Source organism: Sciurus vulgaris (genome assembly GCF_902686455.1).
Source record: "Sciurus vulgaris genome assembly, chromosome: 1".
In the NCBI taxonomy this organism is placed as follows: Eukaryota; Metazoa; Chordata; class Mammalia; order Rodentia; family Sciuridae; genus Sciurus; species Sciurus vulgaris.
Genome location: NC_136461.1, coordinates 173,331,313 through 173,357,708, shown reverse-complemented (window position 1 = coordinate 173,357,708; position 26,396 = coordinate 173,331,313). Strand labels below are relative to the sequence as shown.

The 26,396-nt window shown below is 35.1% G+C and overlaps 1 protein-coding gene across 1 annotated transcript in view; it reads right to left on the bottom strand.

Annotated features, from left to right (window-relative positions):
• The window catches only part of LOC306653220 (intermembrane lipid transfer protein VPS13B-like), a gene marked incomplete at its 5' end in the record, with an annotated part of 899,457 nt that overhangs the window by 793,304 nt on the left and 79,757 nt on the right, over positions 1–26,396 (bottom strand). The window contains 4 exon segments of the mRNA XM_079126163.1: positions 756–893; positions 1,341–1,463; positions 1,927–2,022; positions 17,485–17,753. Of these exon segments, the coding sequence (XP_078982289.1) occupies positions 756–893; positions 1,341–1,463; positions 1,927–2,022; positions 17,485–17,753 (626 nt within the window).

Genomic DNA, 26,396 nt, shown 5'->3' with positions numbered 1-26,396 from the left:
TAATAATGTATACTCTCAAAGGAGTCTTAAATATTTTAGTTTAAGCACTAAAGATATACTAAAATATTCTAAATGTATGTTAATTATGCAGTAAAAATTAAAGTCTTTACTATTAACGATGAAAATGAATCTTTTAAAAAAATTTTTTAGTTGTAGATAACAAAATACCTTTATTTATTTATTTATTTATCTATTTATTTATTTATTTATTACGTGATGCTAAAGTTCAAACCCAGTACTAAAGAAGCTCTCTACCATTGAACCACAACCCCGGCCCAAAAATAAATCTTAATGAAAAAGTTAAAATGTAAATTATTATACTATGTTAATCTTCAGGTAACATTTTTGAACTCTAAATTTATTTCATAAATTAATATTCCACAAACATATTTATATACTCTTACATGAAAAATTCACATAGTACTAAAAAGTATACATAGTGAAAAGTGAAATTCATTTTTTCTCATCAATCTCACATGCTAGAAGTAACAAATAATAAAGAAAATTCTATACATTTCCTCCAAGACTATTTTGGCAGTACATGGACAAACATACTATGATTATATGTTACATAAAATTAAAAACCTCTGTGCATTCCTTAAGCCTATCTAGATGTAGAAGTGGGGCAAAAACATTCTAAATGTTTCAGTAGACAATTTCCATTCAGAAGATATTATCTGAGAAGAAAGACGGCAAACTTTGAGTGTTCATCCAATCAACAGTGCAGAATTTGGCACAAATACATATTCTCCGACCTTATGATGAGCTGCATCCAAGATAAATTCTGCACGAGTACCATTATTTTCTGGGCTTCGGTAATCAAACAATGAATTTGTAAGATATGTCAAACCTTTCGTGCTCAAATTTTCACCACAAATGAAGAAACAGGCTTCCTGAAAACAAATGTAAAATTTCTAAACAGGAGGAAAAATCATTAAACAGTTAAAGAAAATAAAACCCTAACTGTATAACACCCATTCAGTATCATTAATACTTGGGGTACTGTAAAAAGATAAGAAATGCTATCTCCACTTACATTGCCTATTTTTGGCAAAGAACGTTTTTACAAACCAAAAAGGAACTCTTAAGTAGCTGCCATAAACAAAAGAGTATTTATGAATTGGAAAATATTTGGAACTCATGTCCAGGTGTTAAGTGCTACCAACTTTTTAAATTCCCTTGTGTTCTATAATTTTGTGCAGGGGAAATGTAAAGGAAAACAGTAAAGCCTCTCTCTCAAGCCAATGATATACATAGTCTAGCACATTTTGTAAGGTTAAGCCCTTCATTGTCCCTGCATAAAACTCAAAAAAGGGAGATAAAAGGAAATTTTAACTTACTGTTTCACTTCTATTCATATTTTCTTCAAAATCTTTAACACCCATAATTCCTTTAAGACACACAGCTCTACATCCTACAAACCCAATTTGGCAGTCAAAGAAAGGATCTCCCATCATAAGGGCCTATAAGAAGAAGGGGAACATTAGAACTAATAATACATTTAATAAAAAAATTAAAGGCTTTCTTTATAGAATGTCTAATTTAGCTAGACATCTTTAGACAGCCAAATGTATTCTCCTTAGATTATAAACTATGAAAATAAGAAACATCTGTGTTGTTTCAGTACTCTCAAGCCTTTGTATCCTCAATGATTTATACTTCATCACCATTAATATGCACATACACATTCACACATACATATGTTAAACAAAGAAATAAGCCAAATGAAGGAATAAATTTATGTTGCATATTAAAGCATTTGTTAAATTAATATATCAAATAATACTAATGACTACTAAAAAGAAATATACAAGTATAATATTTTAAATGTACTACTATTAACAATCATTAATTTGCTAACTGTAAATATTAACTTTAAGAACATTCAGAGTTTTTTTTTAAATACATTCAATGTTGAGAGATTACCTCAATGGTAGTTCCTTCTTGTTCCCAACACAATATTTCTTTAGATTTTACTTTCTGTGGGCTATAATAACTACTCTCAGCTTGCATTTCAGTGAGCTAAAAAATAAGAATATTAAGCTAATCAAAACAAGCATTTAGTGGTAATACGCTGTCATTATTATGATGACCCAATGAAAATATGGACAATTTCAAGATTCAGGAAACTTAATTTTTTTTTTTTTTTTTTTTTTTTAGGAAACTTAATTATTAAGCAGGAAAACAGGTGCTGCAAAAACAGCTGTAACACATTACTCATGGAATTAAAATTGAGTATGCTAGTCTATACTTATTTATCACTTTTAATGATTACACAAATGGTACGCCTTTACTCCATGTACAGAGAAACAACATGTATCCCATTTGTTTACAATAAAAAAAGAAAAACAAAAAAAAAAACCCTTAAAGCTATGAAAAATAACAATCTCACTTATAAAACAATTCATACATTCTGCAAAAATTTATATACATTATAAATTCATTTATTTTCAATAGTATATTCAGCCATGTTTAATTTCAATCATTTGTTTTCTATTTGTAAAAAATAAGAAAGCAAGCTGTGAAGAAACACAATTTTTAAAAAGAAGAAAGCAAGCTGTGAAGAAACACAAATAATTCAACAAAACTTTTTGGTTTCTATGAGGAAGTTAGGATCCTAGGTATTCTCTGTCAAAGTCTCATACTACATCTCATAGACTCATTCAGTTATGCAACAAATACTTTTTGAGTACCTGCTGGATAACAAGGACTAAAGAAAATATTGATAGAAGCAAAAAATGTATTTACAAAGTATTACTTATATTATCAAAATTAGAACATTGAAATCATTTTTAAAATGTACTTCTCTATATACAATGTCATATCCCAGTATGGATCATGGTTCAGAAAAAAAAAAAAAAAAAAAGCATTCAATTGAAGACTACAATTTAATAGTCACGCATCAACCTTGGCTTCTAAGTTTTGACAAATACAGTGATAGCCTAACATAACACAAAAATAGGGGAAACTGGGTAAGCAATATAAGTGAACTTTGTCCCATCTTTGCAACTCTTCTGTATCTGAAACTATTCCAAAATAAAAAGCCATTTTTCAAAAAATTAAGGTAGCCTGCCTAGGTTTGATGAAGAATTCATTATCGTTATTCCCATTAAATGGATTTTGTAGTACTCTGGAAATTTTAACACAAAGTCAAAGATCATATTTTTAAAATATATTAAGATCAAATCAAACTTATTTAACTGAAAAATTACAATTTTAGGTCTAACTAATTTTATTGAAAACCAACTAATTATTCTCAATTTTATAATAAACTTTTTATGTATTATATTTTTCATACACGTCCTTAATTCTTGGATATTTCTACTGGCATATTCAATGATGCTATTTGAAAGTACAATTTTGTAAGCTAAAATGCTTAAATAAAATTGAATTTTTTAAACTTGATCACCCTTCAGCTGTCTACAATTACTGCAGAGAAAAAGCAATTAATTGATTAAAAGGACTCAAACATTACAAGAACAATTTTAAACATTATTAGGAAAATGCTACATTTAATTTGGCATGATTTTTGTTGGACTGATATCAACTGTTCATAATGCTAATGCAGAAACATGACCTTATTTTCTGACCAAAACACGAACCACAAATTAATTCCATACATTCTTTGAATCCAAGCTGATTCATGAACTCATGTTTTCCTTCTAAATATCAACATATTTTCCTTAAAGAAATCTTTGAGAAACAAATGTTTTAAAATTTTTAAAAAGAAAACTGAAGAACAAATACTGCCCCAAAAATTCCACATTAAGTTTTCAAAGTAAATGCCTATTCCAACTCAGCTAAAAAAAATTTTTCAATAATATAAATGTACCAGAATTATTTCAAATTTAAGAGTACACAGGCAAAACTCTCCAGAAAAGACTGTACGTAAAGACCTCAGCTTCACCAGCAAACTCATATTAAAAATGTCTTAGAATCCTAAAACCAAAAATTTTAAGAACTTCAGGTCTACAGATAGGATAAAGTTTATAAGAAATGGATGTAATCTAGAGGAACTGGTGGTAGAATATGTTGACAAACTGGATGTGATAGGACAGGAAAAGATATTCACAATTGTTGAAGTCTAGCAAGTGAGTGAATAATGTTGCAATTCAATGAGATGTAAAACAGGGAGAAATCAGAACTAAAGAAAAAAATCAAGTGTTCTGTTTTTGTCTGGGTTTAATGACAGATATTCAAGTGATGATACAAAATAGGGAACTGAATTCTAAAGTTCAAAGTAAAGACTGGAGGCAAAAATCGTATACTCTGTCAGCATCTACATGATGATCAAATTATACCATCTTGAGAACATGTAGATAAGGCCAAAGACAATAGGACCAAAAGACCAAATCCCATATGCCAACATTTAAAGGTCAGAACAGAAAGGAAAATCAAGAAAGAAGATTGAAAAAGTACCTGGTAAACAAAGAAAGTCCCAGAAAAAAAATTTTAAAGAGGAGCCATGCATGGTACCAGAGGCCTGTAATCCCAGCAACTCTGGAGGCTAAGGCAGGAGGATCAAAAATTCAAGCCCAGCCTCAGCAACTTAGCAAAGCCCTAACCTATTCACTGAGACCCTGTCTCCCAAAATAAAAAATAAAAGGGGTAGGGATGTGGCTCAGTGGTTAAGTACCCCTGGGTTCAATCAGAAAAAAGAAGGCAAGTGTGCTGGTTTCAAACCAAAAGTCCCTACCTAGAAAAACGGTACCACATATATACATGCTAAAACATATGTAACATGTTATTAAAAGCATTTTTTTAACACAACAAAAATATTAAACAAGTGGTATGATCCTCCAACCATCCTTGTTGCAGTCAAATCAATTCCCAAGTCATTCTGCTCATTCTATGAAGATCTTGGTTTGGATTCTCTCTCACATTACCTTATCACTGTCATGATTCCTGGTGATTTCAATGTCCACATAGATGATCATCTTAAAGTCTGATCTCTCAGTTTCTTTACCTCTACCCCTACAAAGACCTTTTCCTCTACCTATCTTCATCATTCATTCACCTTTATTCAAATAGTAGAATATGACCAAAGTACAATCACCATGACTGTTGCCTCTACAAATTCATGATCATCCCAAGTCCTTGCTTCAATATCCTCTTCACAGTAAAACCTTTCCTGATCATTAAATTTTAAATTATATAATCTTCTCCCTTTTAGTGAAACACTCTCTATTCTTCTTTCCTAGTTTTTCTTTGTAACTCTTATCATTGATAAACTATGTATATTATTTACCGGTTTATAACAATAACAAATTCTAAGAGGCAGGAATTTTTATCTATTCTCTATCTTATCTCTACAGATAAAATAGTGCCTGGAACACAGCTGGTAGTAATAAATATCTGTTACATGAATTAATATACTATTCAGGGATAATGCATGTTTGGGAACAAATAACCCAAAATTCAGTTTGGGTTATATCTGAGAGACAAGAAGGCAAAATATGAACAAAGAACACATAGAGAATAGCAAAAGTATAAGAACTTTATATTTTATAAATAAATGTTGTTCACTTTACTGTTCATTATGAATTTCATCATTATATACTGTATTATGAATATATAATTTTATACACACTTATAATGGAAAAAATGGTCAAGGTACATTAAATGTTGCAAAAAACTGAGATGATATATTAAGAAATTAAGACTGTCTTTAAAAGTGAAAAAAAGAGTAACTGTATGTTAACAGCCCTTTGAAGAAATTTTGTTATAAAATGCTGGCAAGAATGCAGAGAAAGCTGGTGCAGAGACACACACCTATAATCCCAGTAGCTCGAGAGGCTAAGGCAGGATTGCACAATCAAAGCCAGCCTCAGCAACATATGCAGCCTTATCTCAAAATAAAAAATAAAAACGTGCTGGGGATATGGCTCAGTGGTTAAGTGCCCATGGGTTCAATCCCCAGTACTTAAAAAAAAAAAAAAAAACACAGGACAGGAACAGCAAAGATAGTGAAGGAGACTGCACAATTCAACTCAAAACTGCTGGTAGAAAGCTGTGCCAGGCAAAGGAGCCATTTAGTAGAGACCACACTTAGCCAACCATCCTGAAGAAATTAACTCTATATAGTTTCCCTCCGTATCTACAGAAAGTAACACATAATACTATAAGGAACACCTCTGAAAATGGTGGTCCCAATAATAGATGAATAAGGATTTTTGCAGAGGGACAGTTGTTAGCAGGTTATAGAAATGCCCTCCCCACTCTGTAGACAAGGGGAATGGGGTGGAGCTGATCTGAGAACCGTTCATTCTCAGGAGGTGCTACACTGAAAATGTACCCTAGTGTTGCTGGCTGCCATGATACAGTCAAAGATGGGCCAAATGACACCCTTCCCCAGTGGCAGGTAAAATCCCTGTGATCTGGAACAGTCAGGGTGGAGAGTTTCATGATAGAAGCATGGAGGGCCTGCACATACAGGTCTCACAGTCAAAGACGTTGCCAACATTTAAACAAGGGCCTCTGCCCACAACCACCAATACAGCAGAGCAGGCGCTCAATAATACATAAAAGCCAACAACAACCCTGATCTTCGCACTCCTTCACCCAGGAAAAAAACATGAGATGTCATGGCCATTGAGCATGCAGACTTGGGTATCTGGGCCAACAAACAAGAGCAGCTGGCTCAGAACCAAACCAATCAGAGCGGAGGATCCTGTTACCCAGCAAGGCATCATACCTCTCAGAGGGTACAGAGCCAGGAATCCCAAGAGCTACCAGTAGACACAAAGCTCTTCAATCCTGGGGGCTCATGGTGGGCATTATCTGAAGGTAATCCCAAGTAGCCAGAGATGAAATTCATGCTGTATGCAACACTGAAGAGTCCCACAGACACAAGTCACTGCTGAATGTGTCCAGATACAAGCCCACTGACCTGCACACACGAGAACAGTACAGCAGCACTACACCTCCCGTGGGCTACCCAGCACCACTTCAGCTAGCACCCATCTTAGACTGACACTCCCTTTGAAAAATACACAGGGAAGCCCATACCAGATTTGTTAGCTCTGGGTTCACAGAACTTCTCTTCAGGAAGGCACAAAAGACTGTACCTCTAACAGAGAGAAACCTGGATGCTAAGTAACAAAAAATTAGGGACTGTCTCCTCTGTCCCATCAGGAAGCTAGCAAACACAACAAAGCTGAACACAACAAAGACAGGAGGGAGACTTCGAAAACTTTATCAGCTGTGTGCTGATGGGAACACTATCTCCACACCCAAAGAAACTTAGCGATAAAGCCAAAAGCCCTAGGCATCTTCTGAAAGTTCCAAATCCTGAAGAAATCAGATAAGGACAACCCAATACAAAATCTCATCACCTCACAAAGCTCACCATGGAATGTCATAAATATCTCTAATGTCAGTTTTGATCTGACAAATTATTTTTCATATTGAATCTATAGGGGTTCCCTAATTATTCAATATTATAGTTGTAAATCCAATTAAGTAAATTTCCTCAAGTGTTTTAAAGCTTTAAATGGAATCATTTTATCTCTCTTCTGCTAGCTCAGGTTTATAATTGTTTTTATGGTTCGAATATGAGGTATCCTCCAAAAGCATCTGTACTAATGCAGGATTATTCAGAAGTCAAATGATTGAATTGCAAAAGGTGTAACCTAATCAGTCCATTCTGGTATGAAAGGATAGACTAGGGGGTGGGATTGTGGCTCAGTGGCAGAATGCTTGCCTAGCATGTGTGAGGCACTGGGTTCAATCCTTAGCATCACATATAAATAATAAAATAAAAATCCATCAACAACTAAAAAAAAAAAAAAAAAAAGAAAGAAAGGATTAACTGTGTGGTAACTATAGGCAGTAGGCATGGCTGGAGGAAGTGGGTCACTGTGGAATGTGCCCTAAAAGGATTATTCTTCCCTGTAGGCTCTTTCCCCTCCCCTCTCTCTCTCTCTGCTTCCTGGCTGCAATGAACGGAGTAGCATTCCTCCACATCCTTCTGTCATGGCATACTACCTCACCTTGGGCCCAAAGCAACGGACTCAATCAACCCTGGAATAAACCTCTCAAACTGTAAGTCAAAATAAAATTTTCCTCATCTAAGTTGTTCTGTTCAGGAATTGCAGTCACAGCAACACAAAGCTGACTAAACCACTCCTCTCTAGTCTTGCTTTTCCCTGTTGCATTACCTGCTACTCTCTCAAACTCACTCCTATTTTTCCTACTATTTATCTTTGTATTTTTTTTTTTTTTTTCGTTTTTTGGTCTGTGCAATTGTTCACTTTTCCCTTTTCAACCCCTACATGGATTAATAGTACGTTTACCATTTTTAATACCTAATTTCTCAATCTACGCAAAAGTGTTACTCTCATTTTATACGTGGATTAAAAAAAAAGTATGGAGAACATTTTAAAAACGTTTTAGGATTAGTATAAGGCTTCATTCTGAAGTAATTGTGGGTAAAAGATTAATACCTTCTCTCAACGTGAAGCTTGTTACTGAGCACAGCAACAGGTGCACACTGAGTGAAAATATTGACACTTGGATTCACTCATACTAGGACACTTAGTAAAGAGAAAGCAACTCACTAAAAAGTCCCTTCTGTAAAAGTAGAAGAAATAATCATTCCAGTAGATGGGTAGGAAGACTAATGATATGAAAGAGCAAAGAAATAAGTCACCCCAAGTAGCTCACAAAAATTCAACACCTGACCCCATTAACACTATTGCAGAGGAAATTTCAAATAAAGAATTTAGAAAGTTGATAATTAAAATGATCAACAAACAAAAAGAATATGTAAGGAACAAATTAAGAGAAAATTCAGGAACCAAAAGAATATTTCAATAAAGAGAGAGATTCTGAAAAACAACGAAACATAAATCCTAGAAATGAAAATCAATCCAATTAAAAATTCACTTGAAAGCATCACCAACAATTAGACCACACAGAAGACCCATTTTCAAGCTTCAAAAACAAGGTATACAATCTTGGAAACAGAGTCAGCAATAAAGAAAACATGTTAACAAACGATGACAAGAATACTGAACAAATCACATAATCTAATAATCATTAGCTTAGAAAAAGGCAGCAAGACACAAACTAGAGCAATGTAGAAACTTTTCAGTGAAATAATGTCAAGAAATTTTCTAAACCTTGGAGATGAGATGGAAATCCAAATAAAGAAGAGATTTAGAACTCCAAATAGACAAGATCAAAAAATACCCTCTCCAAGAAACAATGTAATTAAAATGCCTAATATGTAGAAGGATGGAGAATTCTAAAATCCACAAGAGTAACACCACAGATAACATTAAGAGGAAAGTCAATTAGACTTTCCACTAACCTCTCAGTTCAGACTCTAAATCCCAAGAGGTCTTAGATGATATATACCAAGGATCAAATGATAATGGCTGCCACCAAGATTGCTATATTCAGCAAAACTATGTTTCACAATTAGAGATGAAATAAAAACCTCCCAAGATGAGCAAATGCTAAACAAATACATAACTACCAAACCAGTTCAACAGAAAATACTTAGTGAAATACTACATGAAGAAATGAAATAAAAATCATCTCTCTATAAAACTGAATGTAAATGCTCCCAACCATCCAAGCAAAAGAAATGCACTAGCAGAGTAGATTTAGAAACATGACCCAATTAAATGTTGTTTACAAAAGACTCACCTTACCAAGGCATTCACAGGATGAAGGTGAAAGAATGGAAAAAGATATTCCATGCAAATGGAGACTGAAAACCAGCAGGAGTAGCTACTCTCATATCTGACAATACAGTAATACTCGGTAATTTCAATAGACCATCTCACCAAAAGTTAGGTCATTCAGAAAAACTAAGTAAAAACCCTTCAAAAATGAAAAAAAAAAAAAAAAAAAAAAAAAAGATTAATCAAATGGAACTAATAGACATCTACAGCAACAACTGAATTCACTTTCTCCACAGTTGCACATGAAACATTCTTGAAAATAAGACCATATTTTAGGACATGAGAAAAGTCTTATGAAATATGCACACACAAAATAAGGAGATAATCCCTTGCATCTTACTAGACTGCAATGAAATGAAATTACAAATTAACCAAAAACAAATCAATTTAAATGCACAGTTTGCTTAATATGCTTTCAAACAATGAATGAGTCATTACAAAAAATCAGGGGAGAAACCAAAATATTCTTAGAAACAAATGAGAAAAAAGAACATATTAGAATCTCTATGAAAGGATAAAAGCAGTTCTAAGAGGAAAGGTTGCAGCACTGAGTGTCTACACACACACAAAAAGAATACAAAATAAAGATTCTAATGTTACATCTCAATATGCTTTAAAAGCAAGAACGAACTAATTGCTAAATTAGTAGAAGACAGGAAACAACTGTCAAAGTCAAAATTTTAAGAATTTATGATTTAAAAAGATGCAAATGTTCAATGCAACAGGGTTGGTTCTGTTAAATGATAAACAACATTGATAAACCCCTTAGTAAAACTAATCAAAAGAGAAAAGAATCCAAAATCAACATTAGAGATGAAAAATAAGACATCGCTAGATATTTCTGAAATCCAGAATCTTATTAAGAACTATTTTTGAAAACTTATATTTCAATAAAATGGAAAAACTAGATGATACTAACCCAATCATATGAACTATCCAAACAGAACTCAGAGGACATAGAAAATCTAAACAGACAAATATCAAACAACGAGATTGAAGCATTAATTTTAAGTCTTCTAACAAAGAAAATTCACTACATAGAGTTAAGGATAAAAAAATGATCATTCAAAAGAGGCAGAAAACTATTCCAACAAAATGCTGCACTCATTCATATTGAAAACACTGAAGATACAAAGGACAGGATGAACTTATCTCACTCATGAAGGATATATATGATAAACCCAAAGATGACATCATATAGAATGGAGAAAAACTGAAAGTGTTTCCTCTAAAATCAAGGACAAGAGAAGGATGTCCACCCTCACCACTCGTATTCAAAAAAGTTTATGAAATTCACCAAAGCAATCAGGCAAGGGAAAGAAATTAAAGTGACACTAATAGGAACCTAAGTTGGCAAAGTAACTCTACTTCCTGATAACATGAATCTTATACTTAGAAGACCCAAAGAACTCCACCAGAAGATTTCTAGAGTTGAGAAAAAAAAAATCATAAAAGTAGCAGGATATAAGATCAACACACAGAAATGATTAGTCTTCTTATACTCCATTACTGAGAAAAAAAAAAAAAAACAGGAAAACAATTTCCTTTACAAAGCCTCAAACAGAATAAAATACTTGGGACTTAATCTCTCAAGTAGGTGAAAGACCAAGACAATAAAAATTATACAATAAGGAATTAAAAACTGAAGATCTCAGAATATGGAAAGATCTACCATGTTTTTAGACAGACAGAATTAATATTGGAAAAAATGGTCATACTACACCAGCAGTGAGCCTGCCTGCCACCCCACACCAAGGTCAGACGCCTGCCCCCACACGGATAACATAGGCCAGTAACTTAGCCAGCCCACCTGCCCCCTACTGCTGAGGGACACTGCACCTGTCTCCATGCTGACTCAGCACACCCTTGCTGGGGTTCCCCAGCATCTTTGGAGGCTGGTATAGGATTTTCCAATTATTCCTGAGGGGGTGGCCATCATCATTGGAGGGGGTGGCCATCATCATTGGAAGGGCAGCTCCCTTCCTCAGACACCTACAAGAGACTGGAGGCCCTTTGACAGGTACCCCTATTTACTCATTTGCATTCTACACCCTTCCCCATCCTCGTGTGCACAACTAGAAATACTGTAAATAGTAAACAAACTCATCCTGTTCAGTAAAATAATGTTAAAGTCTTTATGAGGGCTATCTGGTTCAGGGCTACATTTTCTCTGTATAGGGTGCTACTGGTATGGATCTCCCCTTCAAAGGAGGGGTAGTGAAAAACTGCAGGTTCATAATAAGCCTGCACGGGGAAAACATCAGTATCTCTGATTTTCACTGCTAGAGGAAAATATATAATAACAATATGAAAAAAAAAAAAAAACAGGGGAGGAGAGTATCCATAAAAAAACAAGATGCTATTGTGATAGAATCCAATGACAGAATGGCAGTAGAAATGACAGAAAAAGAGTTTAGAACCTGCATAATTAAAATGATCCATGAAGCAAAAGACGAGATAAGAGTGCAAATGCAGGCAATGCATAACCATTCCAGTAAACAGTTTAAAGAGCAAATGCAGGGCTGGGGTTTTGGCTCAGTGGCAGAGTGCTTCTCTACCATGTGTGAGGAACTGGGTTCAATTCTCAGCACCACATACAAATAAACAAAAAAAAGGTCCATTGTAAATTAAGAGAAGATAAAAAATTTAAAAAAAAGATCTAATGCAGGAAGCAAAAGAACACAACAATAAAGAGATAGAGATTCTGAGAAAAAGAAGAAAAATATTTGAAAAGAAAGAAACGATAAACCAAATTAAAAACTCAATAGAAAGCATCACCACCAGAATAGATCTCGTGGAAGACAGAATCTCAGACAATGAAGACAAAACATTTAAGCTAGAAAATAAAGTTGAACGAACTGAGAAGATGTTAAGAAGTCATGAATGGAACCTCCAAGAATTATGGGAGATCATGAAAAGAAAGAATTTAAGAATCATTGGGATTGAGGAAGGCACAGAGATACAAACCAAAGGCATGAACAACCTGCTCAACAAAATACTATCAAAAATTTCCCAAACCTGAAAACTGAAATGGAATATCAAATACAAGAGGCTTACACAACACCAGGTGCACAAAATTACAACAGATGCACACCAAAACACATTATAAGGAAAATACCTCACATACAAAATAAACAGGATTTTAAAGGGCGTGAGAGAAAAGAGTAAGATTATATATAAGGAGAAACCAATACAGGTATCAGCAGATTTCTCGGTCCAGACACTAAAAGCAAGAAGGGCCTGGAACAATGTATTTCAAGCTTTGAAAAAATATGGATGCCAACCAAGAATCCTATACCCAGCAAAACTAACCTTCACATTTGGTGATGAAATAAAATCATTCCACGATAAACAAAAGTTAAAACAATTTACAAATAGAAAGCCTGCCCTACAGAACATTCTCACAAATATTTCATGAAATATTCCCGCAAAATGTTTCATGAAGAGAAAGTGATAAACAACAACACAAGTCAGCAAAGGGAAGAACTACCCTAAAGGAAAAGCGAATCAAAGGAGAAACCAAGTCAAGTTAAAAAAAAAAAAATTAGGCGATCAAAGATGGTGGACTAGAGGGTGACTGCAATACCTGTCGCTCCAGAACACAGGATTCAAGAAGGGGAGGCACTGAGAGACTCGGACTAATATAGAGGCACGGGTGAGTCACCAACAAAACAGAAAACCTCGAAGAAATCAACAGGTTTCTAGAGACATATGAATTACCTAAACTGAACAAGGAGGATATACACAACTTAAATAAATCAATTTCAAGCAATGAAATAGAAGAGGTCATCAAAAGCCTACCAACAAAGGAAAGTCCGGGACCAGATGAGTTCTCATCCGAGATCTACAAAACTTTCAAAGAAGAGCTCATTCCAATACTTCTCAAAGTATTCCATAAAATAGAAGAGGAGGGAACCCTCCCAAACTCATTCTATGAAGCCAATATCACACTGATACCTAAACCAGACAGAGACTCATCAAGGAAAGAAAATTTCAGACCAATATCCTTAATGAACATCAACACAAAAATTCTCAACAAAATTTTAGCAAATCGCATACAAAAATATATTAAAAAGATAGTGCACCACGATCAAGTGGGTTTTATCCGAGGGTTGCAAGGTTAGTTCAACATCCGGAAATCAATAAATGTCATTCACCATATCAACAGACTTAAAGTTAAGAATCACATGATTATTTCAATAGATGCAGAAAAAGCATTCGATAAAATACAGCATCCCTTCATGCTCAAAACACTAGAAAAAACTGGGGTAGTGGGAACATTCCTTAACATTGTAAAGGGCATCTACACTAAGCCCATGGTCAATATCATTCTAAATAGTAACAAACTGAAAGCATTCCCCCTAAAAACCGGAACAAGGCAGGGATGCCCTCTTTCACCACTTCTTTTCAACATCGTCCTTGAAACTCTAGCCAGAGCAATTAGACAGACCAAAGAAATTAAAGGAATACCAATGGGAAAGAAGAACTAAAGTTGTCACTATTTGCTGATGACATGATCCTATATTTAAAAGATCAAAAAAACTCCACTAGAAAACTTCTAGAACAAACAAATTAATTCAGCAAAGTAGCAGGATATAAAATCAATACACGTAAATCCAATGCATTTCTATTCATAAGTGATAAATCCTCTGAAAAAGAAATTAGGAAAACCACTCCATTCACTCCAAAAAAAAAAAAAAAAACCTTGGGAATTCATCTAACACAAGAAGTGAAAGACCTCTACAATGAAAACTACAGAACATTAAAGAAAGAAATTGAAGAAAACCTTCGAAGATGGAAAGATCTCCCATGTTCTTGGATATGCAGAATTAACACTGTCAAAATGGCCATTCTACTACCAAAGACCCTATACAGATTCAATGCAATGTCAATTAAAATCCCAATGACATTCTTTACAGAAACAGAGAAAGCAATCATGAACTTCATCTGGACAAACAAGAGACCTCAAATAGCCAAAGCAATCCTGAGTAGAAAAAGAGAAACAGAAGGTATTACAATACCAGACATTAAAGTATACTACAGAGCAATAGTAAATAAAACAGCATGGTATTGGCACCAAAACAGACAAGCAGACCAATGGTACAGAATAGAAGACACAGAGACAAAACCACATAAGTACAGTCACCTCATAATAGACAAAGGAGCCAAAAACATGCAATGGAGAAAAGACAGCCTGTTCAACAAATGGTGCTGGCAAAACTGGAAATCCATATGCAGTAAAATGAAATTAAACCTCTACCTCTCACCCTGCACAAAACTCAACTCAAAATGGATCAAAGACATAGGGATTACACCAGAGACCCTACCCTAACAGAAGACAAAGTAGGCCTGAATCTTCATCATGTTGGCTGAGGATCAGACTTCCTCCTCAACAAGACTCCCAAAGCACAAGAAATCAAAGCAAGAATCAATAAATGCGATGGATTCAAACTAAAAAGCTTTTTCTCAGCAAAGGAAACAATCAAGAATGTGAAGAGAGTGCCTACAGAGTGGGAGAAAATCTTTTCCACACGCATTTCAGATAGAGCACTTATCTCCAAAATTTATAAAGAACTCACAAACTTTACACCAAAAATACAAAGAACCCAATCAATAAATGGGCCAAGGAACTGGACAGACACTTTACAGAAGAAGACATACGGGCAATTAATAAATATATGAAAAAGTGTTCAACATCTCTAATAATAAGAAAAATGCCAATTAAATCAACTCTAAGATTTCACCTTACTCCAATTAGAATGGGTATTAGCAAGAACACAAACAATAACAGATGTTGGTGTGGATGTGGGAAAAAGCACACTCTTACATTGCTGGTAGAGTTGTAAATTGGTGCAGCCACTCTGGAAAGCAGTGTGGAGAATTCTCAGAAAACTTAGAATGGACCAACCTTTTGACCCAGTTATTCCACTCCTTGGTTTATGCCCAAAGGACTTAAAATCAGCATACTACAGAAATACAGTCACATCAATGTTTATAGCAGCTCAGTTCACAATAGCTAGATCATGGAACCAACCTAGGATGCCCTTTCGACAGATGAATGGATAAATAAACTGTGGTATATATACACAATAGAATATTATTCAGCCATAAAGAAGAATAATATTATGGTATTTGCAAATAAATGGATGGAATTGGAGAACAGCATGCTAATTGAAATAAGCCAATCCCTAAAAAGCAAAGGCCGAATGTTTTCCCTGATTAGTGAAGAATGATATATAATGGGGGTGGGGAGATGGGGAGTGAGAGAAGAATAGGGGAACTTTATGTAGAAGGAAATGAGAGGGAAGGGAATATGAAAAATGGTGGAATGAGACAGACATCATTACCCCATGCAAATGTATGATTACACAAATGGTATGAATCACATCATATATAACCACAGAAGCAAAATGATGTACCCCATTTGTGTACAATGAATAAAAATGCAGTCTGTAAAAAATAAAAAACTGGTCATACTACCAAAAACAATCTACAGAATTAATGCAATCCTTATTAAAATATCAATGACACTCTTCACAGGTTAAGAAAAATAGTCCTAAATTTCACTTGAAAGAATAAGAGACCCTGAATATCCAAAGCAATATTGAACAAGAAAAGCAATGCTGCAAGCATCACACCACTGGTCCTCAAACTATACTACAGAGCTATATTACCTAAAATTCCACGGTACTAGCATCAAAAGAGACATGAAGGCAAATGGAAGAGAAGACACAGACAAATCCACATACATAAAATCATCTCATCCTTGACAAAGGTACCAAAAACATATGCTGAAGAAAAGATCCCTATCTGTCACCTTGGAAAAAGTCAACTCAAAAAGGATCAGAGACCTAGGAAACAGACTGGGAACAGCATAACTACTGAAAGAAAACATAAGGTCAACACTTCAACATATCCATGCAGGTACGCTGCAAATCAAATGCAAATCAAAACTATACTAAGATTTCATCTCACTCCAGTAAGAATAGTAATCATCAAGAATACAAATAACAATAAAAGCTGGTGAGAATGTGGGGGCAAAGGTATCCTCACACATTGTTGGTGGGACTCCAAATTAGTACAACCACTATGGAAAGCAATACAGAGATTTCTCAAAAGACCAAAAATGGAACAACCATATCTCTCAGCTCTCCCACTTCTGGGTATCTGTTTAAAGGAAATAAAGTCAGCATACTATAGTGACACATGTAAATCAATGTTTATAGCAGCATAATTTATAATGCTAAAGTTATGGAACGAGGCTAGGTGCCCATTAACAGAAAAATGGTTAAAGAAAATGTGGTGTGTATACATAATAGAGTTTTACTCAATCATAAAGAAAAATGAAATTATGTCATTTGGGAATGACACAAATGGAGACCATCATGCTAAGTGAAACAAGTCAGATGCACAAAGTCGAGGGTCAAATATTTTCTCTCATACGTAAAAACTGGAGAGAAATGAGAAATTTTTAAAAAGGGGTATCTCATGAAAGTAGGAGGGAGCACAATAAGATAGAAGAAGGGGATCAAGGTAGATGCTGGAGGAATGAGAAAGGAGAGGGAGGAACTGTGTATTATAATTGACCAAATTATGCTACATGGATATATGAGTATATCACAATGAATTCTACTTTTATGTGTTACTATAATACCCAGTTAAAAAACAACAAACAACTGTGTATTATGTCTGCTAAGCACAAAACGTTTTGTTAAACAAGAATCTTACTAGCAATAAAAATTAAAGCATTAAAGTTGAAAGAGATATTAACAGCAAAAGAAAGTATACCTACTTTGAAAGTCACAGTTGCCTTTGTGCAGTAAAATCCTACAGAAACAATAGGATCCTTCAAAGTCTGTGCTTTCTGCTGATGTATGTTTAATGTAGGATCACTCCCAAGGTAGTCTTCCTCACCATCATCATAACTCACAATTGCAGGCACAAATGACCAAGCCCAGGATACCCATCCCTGTGGTTGCTCATCATCTTGCTGTGAATACAACTCTTGGCCTTTGTACTGAGCAGAATATTGCATATCTATTCTTGTTTCATCTTCAGCACCTGGGAATCAATATAAAGACACTTTAAATAAATTAATAAGACAACTTTAAAAAACGGATAAATTCCAATTGAAAATCATGCATTATATTATCATTTGAAATAAATATTATCACTGTTACTCTCAAGATTTTATATGTTGTACTGTGTCAGTCTTTTCATAGGTTAAGATAAATGTTATGTAGATAATAGTTTATTGACTATACATAATTTAAAGCATTTTTAATAAATAAAAGAATAAGATAACATTCTTCAACATTTAACTAATTTTTTAAAAGACCCACCCACAAACTCTTCTCAAAAATAAGAATAATGTATTGAAAGACTGACTTTTCTCAGAAACATAATACCAGAATGATATAAGTTCTTCATTTCCTAATGCACCCTGAGAGAAATGAGAGAAATGACAAGTACTTCTAGACAAAACGTACCCATCAAAGTAAGAATTATCCAAAAGAATAAAAGAAAATGTTACAAAGAAATAACTTTTATAGGCAGTTAAGAAAAATAATGGTATTGAAGACTCATAGTGAATAAGATGGATTCATATCTTTTCTACTCTAAAGATAAAAAAATTTCAGAAAAGAAATTCTATCAGTTATGAATTGGCAGACTAAGGATATAGAGTCCAACAACTCATCAGTTTATTCCATGTAAGATATCAAATTGAAAATTATCAGTTTTAAACTGAATATCAGTTATACTACAATAAATCAGGTCACCTCAACTTGGGAAAACAATGTCCAGCTTGCATACACAGAACTGGTCTCTAGACCCCTCCTGTCTAACCCATTGAAAACAAAGGAGTAATCACTGCTTGAAGTTTGTTTGCTTGTTTAATAATTTTTTAGTAGTTGATGGACCTTTTTTTTAAATGTATTTATATGCAGTGCTAAGAATCAAACCCAGTACTTCACATGTGCTAAGCCAAGCACTCTACCACTGAGCTACAACCCCAGTCTACTTCTTGAGCTTTACTCACTGCCTTACAAAAGAAATAAATTAGAGCATGGAAAAGAAAAAAAAAAAAAAAATCAGTCATAATTTCCTTAAATTCCCTTTTATTCTTCGGTATAATGCATTAATCTGGGGCCCTTTGACAGAATTTAGAAACTCCATGAATTTTAATGGGAATTACATATATATATTAAGTATTAACTAAAATGTACTGTCACTTTGTATGAATGTCAATAATAAATGATAGTTTTAGCAGTATGTGACTCTCACATAAAAACCACAAATAAATCAAATCAGTTATCACACTCATTACTTGAAATGAGTGATAGCTATCATAGTTACTACTATATCTGATTTTAATATGTAATTAATATTACTATATAATTTCTTAAATATTTGATAGTTGTATCAATACAATGCTTCTCTTCTAATACAATATATTTTCTTTAAGCATTTAAAACATTCAAGAAATCTTCATTTAGCAAATATTGAGTAACAGAATTTGTCCTTCCATTTAAAAAACATAAAATAAAGACAAAGTGAATGAAATAATGGTTTTCAGACAATGATGTCAAGAATGAAGGTTAGTGACTCCTAAGAGGTAGAAAACAAGAATAATGAGCTCTCCACAATTGCCCCATCTTCCTGCCTGGTACAAGTTTCTAAACCACAGTCAGGAAAGAAGAAATCCAAGGAAATTCAACAGTTCCCCTTAGATGAGAAGACAGAGAAGAAAGTCCAAGAAAACTAAGATAGCTAGAGTTAGCACAGCAGACACTAAACAAGATAGCTACTCAGAGAACCTCTGAGGCCAACAGAGGACCCTTTTCAGTACTTACTCAGTATTTAACAGGCACACGACCATAAAGAAACTACCTAAGGCCATGGAAGAATCACCAGAAAAGGAGCAAAAGACACAATCCCCAGGGCTCACAGAGGATTGGGAATAGTAATAGTTTTAATGCTCACCACCAAGAAAGAGAAAATCTTCTAATTCACAAAAAAAAAATTCTAATTCATCAAGTAGAGTACTTACCAGTAGTGAGAAAAAAAATAGGCCTAAGTAAATGGCTATTCTGGTTCCACATAAACACCTTACAAACAAACTTTAAAGACCTAAATTGTTTCCAATTAGGAAATGATTATTGGAACACAAAAAATATCCAGGACCCAACAAGTCAAAATTTATAATGTCTGACATTCAATTAAAAATTATCGGGGAGCTAGGTACAGACTGTAAAACAACTACAGTCCCAGTTATTCAGGAAGATAAGACAGGAGGATCACTTCAGTACAAGAGTTTGAAGTGAGCCTGGACAACTAACACGACCCCGGACTCAAAAAAAAAAAAAAGGCAGGTAGAGTGGCTCAAGTGGCTCAAGCCTGTAATACAAGCTACTCAGGACACTGAAGCAGGATGAGAATCAGAAGTTCTAATCAAACCTGGGAAATAATTAATCCTGTCTCAAAAGAAAAATTTTTTTTAATTTCAAATTTAAAGGGCTAGAAATACAGTCCCAAAGCACTCAGAAGTAGAGAGCTCCTGAGTTCAATTTCTACTACCACAAAAAAAAAAAAGAAAAAATACTAGATAAGTAAAAAAGGAGGAAAATATAATACATAATGAGGGAAAATGTCAATCAAAAGAAACATCTAGAATTGACAAAGATCACAGCATAAGTAAATAAAAACATTAGAACTATAAAAATAAGTGCATATATTCAAGAAAGTATAAAGAGGTTAAGAAGAGACAGTAAGTATATAATGAAACCCCAACTGAACTTCCAAAGATAAAAATACAATATCTGAAATGAAATATATATATAAGATGCAACTAACAAATTAGATACAGCATGACATTAGTAAATTTCAACTGAAATTGAAACTATCCAAAATGAAAAAGAAAAAGAAAATGCATAAAAAACACAAGAACAGTAACTCAGAACACTCTCAAAACATCGAGCAGGATAAGATACATAGAAATGGAGTCCCTGTGAAAGTAGACCAGGAACTAAAAAAATTTTTGAAGAAATAATGGCCAAAATTTCTACACATATAGATATATATAAACTATAAACCCAGAGACCTAAAACCTGAAAGCACAAGTAACATGAAGGAACATGAATCCTAAGGAACATCATAATGAAGGTGCTTGAAACTTTCTGAGAAAACGTTCAAAGGCTTTACCAAAGTGTCAAAGGAATCCCTGGCACATACACCCCAAAAAGGTTAAGGGTTCCTGCCCCAAACAGTATGAGAAAACTAATTCAAATGTCACCAAAAGCAAACAGTGGAGTTGCTTTCTTTCTCTCTTAATAAACAATGAAAACATAATCATTTTATTAGGTCACAAAAAGCAAGTTATAAAAGAAAAATTTGAAAACTACATTTTATCAAAATTTAAAACTTGTGTTCAAGATGCCTTTTAAGAAATGAACAGGAAATGAGCTGAGAACATGGCTCAGCAATGGAGTGCTTGTCAAGTATGTGAAAGGCCCTGTGTCAATGCCGAGAATGGTAAAAAAAAAAAAAAAATTAGGCAAATCACAGAATGGAAAAAAATACTCTTAAAACATATATATGACAAAGGACTTGAAAATTCAGAATATACAAAGAACTCTTATAAACCATTAAAGAGGCCCAAAATAGTTCTTAAAAGAACAAATATTTAACATATGTTTCACGAAGGTAGATTAAAGATCGACACCAACATGAAAAAATTCAAAACATGTACTTATGAAAGATGTACCAATTAAAACCATAAGATACCACAACACACTCATCAGTATGGCAAAAAGTAAAAATATGCAGACCCCACCATATGTATAAAAATATAGAGCAATTGTAAACATTCATTGTTGATGGGAATGTAAAATGGGACAACTACTTTGGAAAAAAGGAAAGGTAAAAAGTTTGGGTAGGTGTCCCCCCAGAGGTCCACACATTGTTAAAGGATAATTGCCCTGAGTGGCACTATGGGGAGGTGGAGGAACCTTTAGAAAGTGGGGTCTGGTGGAAGGATTTCTTTTTTATTAAAAATCATAAATTTACATAGGGCAATGTTGTTTGATTCATTGTTATTTTTTTCTCTTCCCCCCTCCACTCCCACCCCTCTTTTCCCTCTATACAGTCCTTCCTTCCTCCATTCTTACCACCCTCTTTATCACTAACCCTAAACATAACCCTAAGCCTAACGCTAACCCATCCTACCCCCCATTATATGTCCTCATCCGCTTATCAGTGAGATCATTCGTCCTTTAGTTTTTTGAGTTTGGCTTATCTCACTTAGCATGATATTCTCCAATTTCATCCGTTTCCTTGCAAATGCCATAATTTTATCATTCTTCATGGCAGAGTAATATTCCATTGTATATATATGACACAGTTTCTTTATCCATTCATCAACTGAAGGGCATCTAGGTTGGTTCCACAATCTGGCTATGGCGAATTGAGCACCTATGAACATTGATGTGGCTGTATCTCTGCAGTATGCTGATTTTAAGTCCTTTGGGTATAGGCCAAGGAGTGGGATAGCTGGGTCAAATGGTGGTTCCATTCCAAGCTTTCTGAGGAATCTCCACACTGCTTTCCAGAGTAGCTACACGAATTTGCAAACCCACCAGCAATATATGAGTGTACCTTTTTCCACACATCCTCGCCAACACCTATTGTTGCTTGTGTTCTTGATAATCTCCATTCTAATTGGGGTGAGATGAAATCTTAGGGTACTTTTGATTTGCATTTCTCTTATTACTAGAGATGTTGAACATTTTTTCATATATCTGTTGATTGCTTGTACATCTTCTTCTGTGAAGTGTCTGTTCATTTCCTTAGCCCATTTGTTGATTGGATTATTTGTATTCTTGGTGTAGAGTTTTTTGAGTTCTTTATAGATTCTGAAAATTAGCGCTCTATCTGAAATATGAGTGGCAAAAATATTTTCCCACTCTGTAGGCTCTCTCTTCACATTGCTGATAGTTTCCTTTGCTGAGAGAAAGCTTTTTAGTTTGAATCTATCCCAGTTGTTGATTCTTGCTTTTATTTCTTGTGCTATGGAAGTCCTGTTAAGGAAGTCTGATCCTAAGCCAACAAGTTGAAGGTTTGCACCTAATTTTTCTTCTACAAGATGCAGGGTCTCTGGTCTGATTCTGAGGACCTTGATCCATTTTGAGTTGAGTTTTGTGCAGGGTGAGAGATAGGGGTTTAATTTCATTCTGTTACATATGGTTTTCCAGTTTTCCCAGCACCATTTGTTGAAGAGGCTATCTTTTCTCCATTGCATACTTTTGGCCCCTTTGTCTAGTATGAGAAAACTGTATTTATTTGGGTTTGTGTCCATGTCCTTTATCTGTACCATTGATCTACCTGTCTATTTTGGTACCAATACCATACTGTTTTTGTTACTATTGCTTTGTCATAGAGTTGAAGATCTGGTATTGCGATACCGCCTGCTTCGCTCTTTCTCCTGAGGATTGCTTTAGCTATTCTGGGTTTCTTATTCTTCCAGATGAATTTCATAATTGCTTGCTCTATTTCTGTAAGGTACATCATTGGGATTTTAGTTGGAATTGCACTGAATCTGTATAGCACTTTTGGTAGTATGGCCATTTTGACAATATTCATTCTGCCTATCCAAGAACATGGGAGATCTTTCCATCTTCTAAGGTTTTCTTTAATTTCTTTCTTTAGTGTTCTGTAGTTCTCATTGTAGAGGTCTTTCACCTCTTTTGTGAGATTGATTCCCAAGTGTTTTATTTTATTCCATGCTATTGTGAATGGGGTAGTTTTCCTAATTTCTCTTTCTGAAGATTCATCACTTATGTATAAAAATGCATTGGATTTATGAGCATTGATCTTGTAACCTGCTACTTTACTGAATTCACTTTTGAGTTCTGAGAGTTTTCTGGTGAAATTTCCAGGTTCCTCTAAATATATAATGATGTCATCAGCGAACAGGGATAGTCTGAGTTCTTCTTTTCCAGTTCGTATCCCTTTAATTTCTTTGGTTTGTCTAATTGCTCTGGCTAGAGTCTCATAACGATATTGAATAGAAGTGGTGAAAGAGGGCATCCCTGCCTTGTTCCAGTTTTTAGGGGGAATGCTTTCAGTTTTTCACCATTTAGAAGGATATTGCCATGGGCTTAGCGTTAAGGAATGTTCCCAGTACCCTAATTTTTTCTAGTGCTTTCAGCATGAAGGGATGCTGTATTTTATCAAATGCTTTTCTTGCATCTGTTGAAATAATCATGTAATTCTTAACTTTAAGTCTGTTGATATGGTGAATGACATTTATTGATTTCCGGATGTTGAACCAACCTTGCATCCCTGGGATAAAACCCACTTGATCGTGGTGCACTATCTTTTTAATATATTTTTGTATGTGATTTGCTAAAATTTTGTTGAGAATTTTTGTGTCGATGTTCATTAAGGATATTGGTCTGAAATTTTCTTTCCTCGATGTGTCTCTGTCTGCTTTAGGTATCAGGGTGATATTGGCTTCATAGAATGAGTGTGGATGGGCTCCCTCCTCTTCTGTTTCATGGAATACTTTGAGAAGTATTGGAATGAGCTCTTCTTTAAAGGTTTTGTAGAACTCGGCTGAGAACCCATCTGGTCCTGAACTTTTCTTTGTTGGTAGGCTTTTGATGACCTCTTCTATTTCACTGCTTGAAATTGATTTATTTAAGTTCTGTATGTCCTCCTCGTTCAGTTTAGGTAATTCATATGTCTCTAGAAACTTGTTAATGTCTTTGAGGTTTTCTGCTTTGTTGGAGTATAGATTTTAAAAACAGCTTGTAATTATGTTTTGTATTTCACTTGTGTCTGTGAAATACAAGCTGGCCCTGTGGGAGGTGCCCACCGCCAGAGTGCCCATGGCTGCCTGGAGAAGACTCTAGCTGCCCTTCCCTACTCTAATAAGCCACCCGAATCCGGGCCTGCTGCCGGGCAGAGCTTCACCAGGTGGGGGAGACTCACCGCGCGGCTCTATTTTAGTCCGAGTCTCTCAATGCCTCCCCTTCTTGAATCCTGGATTCTGGAGCGACTGGAGATGCAGTCACCCTCTAGTCCGCCATCTTGGATCGCCCCATGGGAAAAGCCTGAGGCCGGAGGCAGGCAGCACCGCCTGCAGAGTTCTCTGGCTGCCCTGCCCTGGTCCCAGAGGCTGTGTGCGGGTCAGAGGTCTCAGCTGGCTCGGGGACTTGTGGCTGGCTCTGTGTAGAAAGTTCTCACTGGGCGGTCTGCTCCAGGAAGCTAGCCTAGAAAGGCGCTTCCCGCTGGAGGGAGCCAGGCTGCTTGGGGAGATGGAAGGATTTTGCGTCACTGAGTACATGCCTTCCAAGAGGACAACGGGACCCCAACCCTTCCTCATTCTCTTTTGCTTCTTGTTCATGAAGTAAGCCATTTTCCTCCCCCACTTGCTCCTATCATGTTGTGCTGCTTTGTGACAGGCCCAAAGCAAATGGGGTCAGTCCACCAAGGAATAAAAGCTTCAAACATATGGGCCAACCTTTTCCCTTTATAAGCTGATTATCTCAGGTATTATTAATAGTGATAGAAATCTGTGTAATACAGGTAGTTTTTTAAAAAACTAAACATACAATTCTATCCTTAGGTATTTACCTAAAAGAAACAACAGCATATGTCCACATGAAACTTGTGCAAGAAAGTTCCTGGAACCTAATTTATAGTAGCCAAAAACCTAGAAGCAGCCCAAAACTAGAAAACGTCTGTTTATCAACGGGGCAATGGTTAAAAACAAACAAAAAACTACTATGGCATAGTTAGATGGTTTATTCAGATGTTTCTTATAATAAAAAGGGGGAAAATGACTGATACATGCAACTACCCAGAAAAATTCTAAAAACATAACGTTATGCTTAGTAAAAGAAGCTGTATCATCCCTCAAGAAAAGGAGGATAAGAAAACAGGTCCCTGAATGCTCCTGAATGCCTCCTTTGTGCTTTTTTTTTTTTTTTTTTTTTTTGAGAAAAAAAAAAAAAAAAAGCCAAATAAAGGCAACAGTGAGAACAAGCATGAGCAGGAAAATCCAGCTTTCTCTTGTGTACCCTAGGAATTAGGGCAAGTTAGTGTTATCTGGAGAGAGCTATTTTCTTGCATGTATATAAGGATAATTCTCCTTGGGATGTTGGTCATGCAAACACATTATTGCTGATGATGTCACTGCCTCTGCAGCCCTATAAAACCCCTGAGACAAAATGAGTGCATAACTCAGGACACTGAGGAAAGAAATGACTCAAGCAACCAGCCAGCCCCCATGTGACAAAGGTGCTGCTTGAAGCAGTTTGAGGGATGTAGGTGCTTTATCTGTTCAGCCTATCACCCCTGAACTCTTCTTGAAGTCATCACTGATTTCTTGCAAGCCTTCCCCAATAAATCATATGTCTCACACGCTGTCTTGAGGAACTTTCTTTGGTCTTTCTGCAACCTACTCCTTAAAAATGACTAGCTGCTTTCACTTAAGCTTTCAGAGTTCATTTATGTTGCAGTGTGTATCAATATTTAATTCCAACCATACAAAGCCCTGGTACTCCTAGGCTAAGGATGTGACAAAAGTCTTTCACAAAAGTATACACTTTACGATTCCATTTATATGAATCCTAGAATCAATAAAACTAATTTATAATGTTAAAATTTAAAAATTTAAAATTTAAAAATTTAGAACTGTAT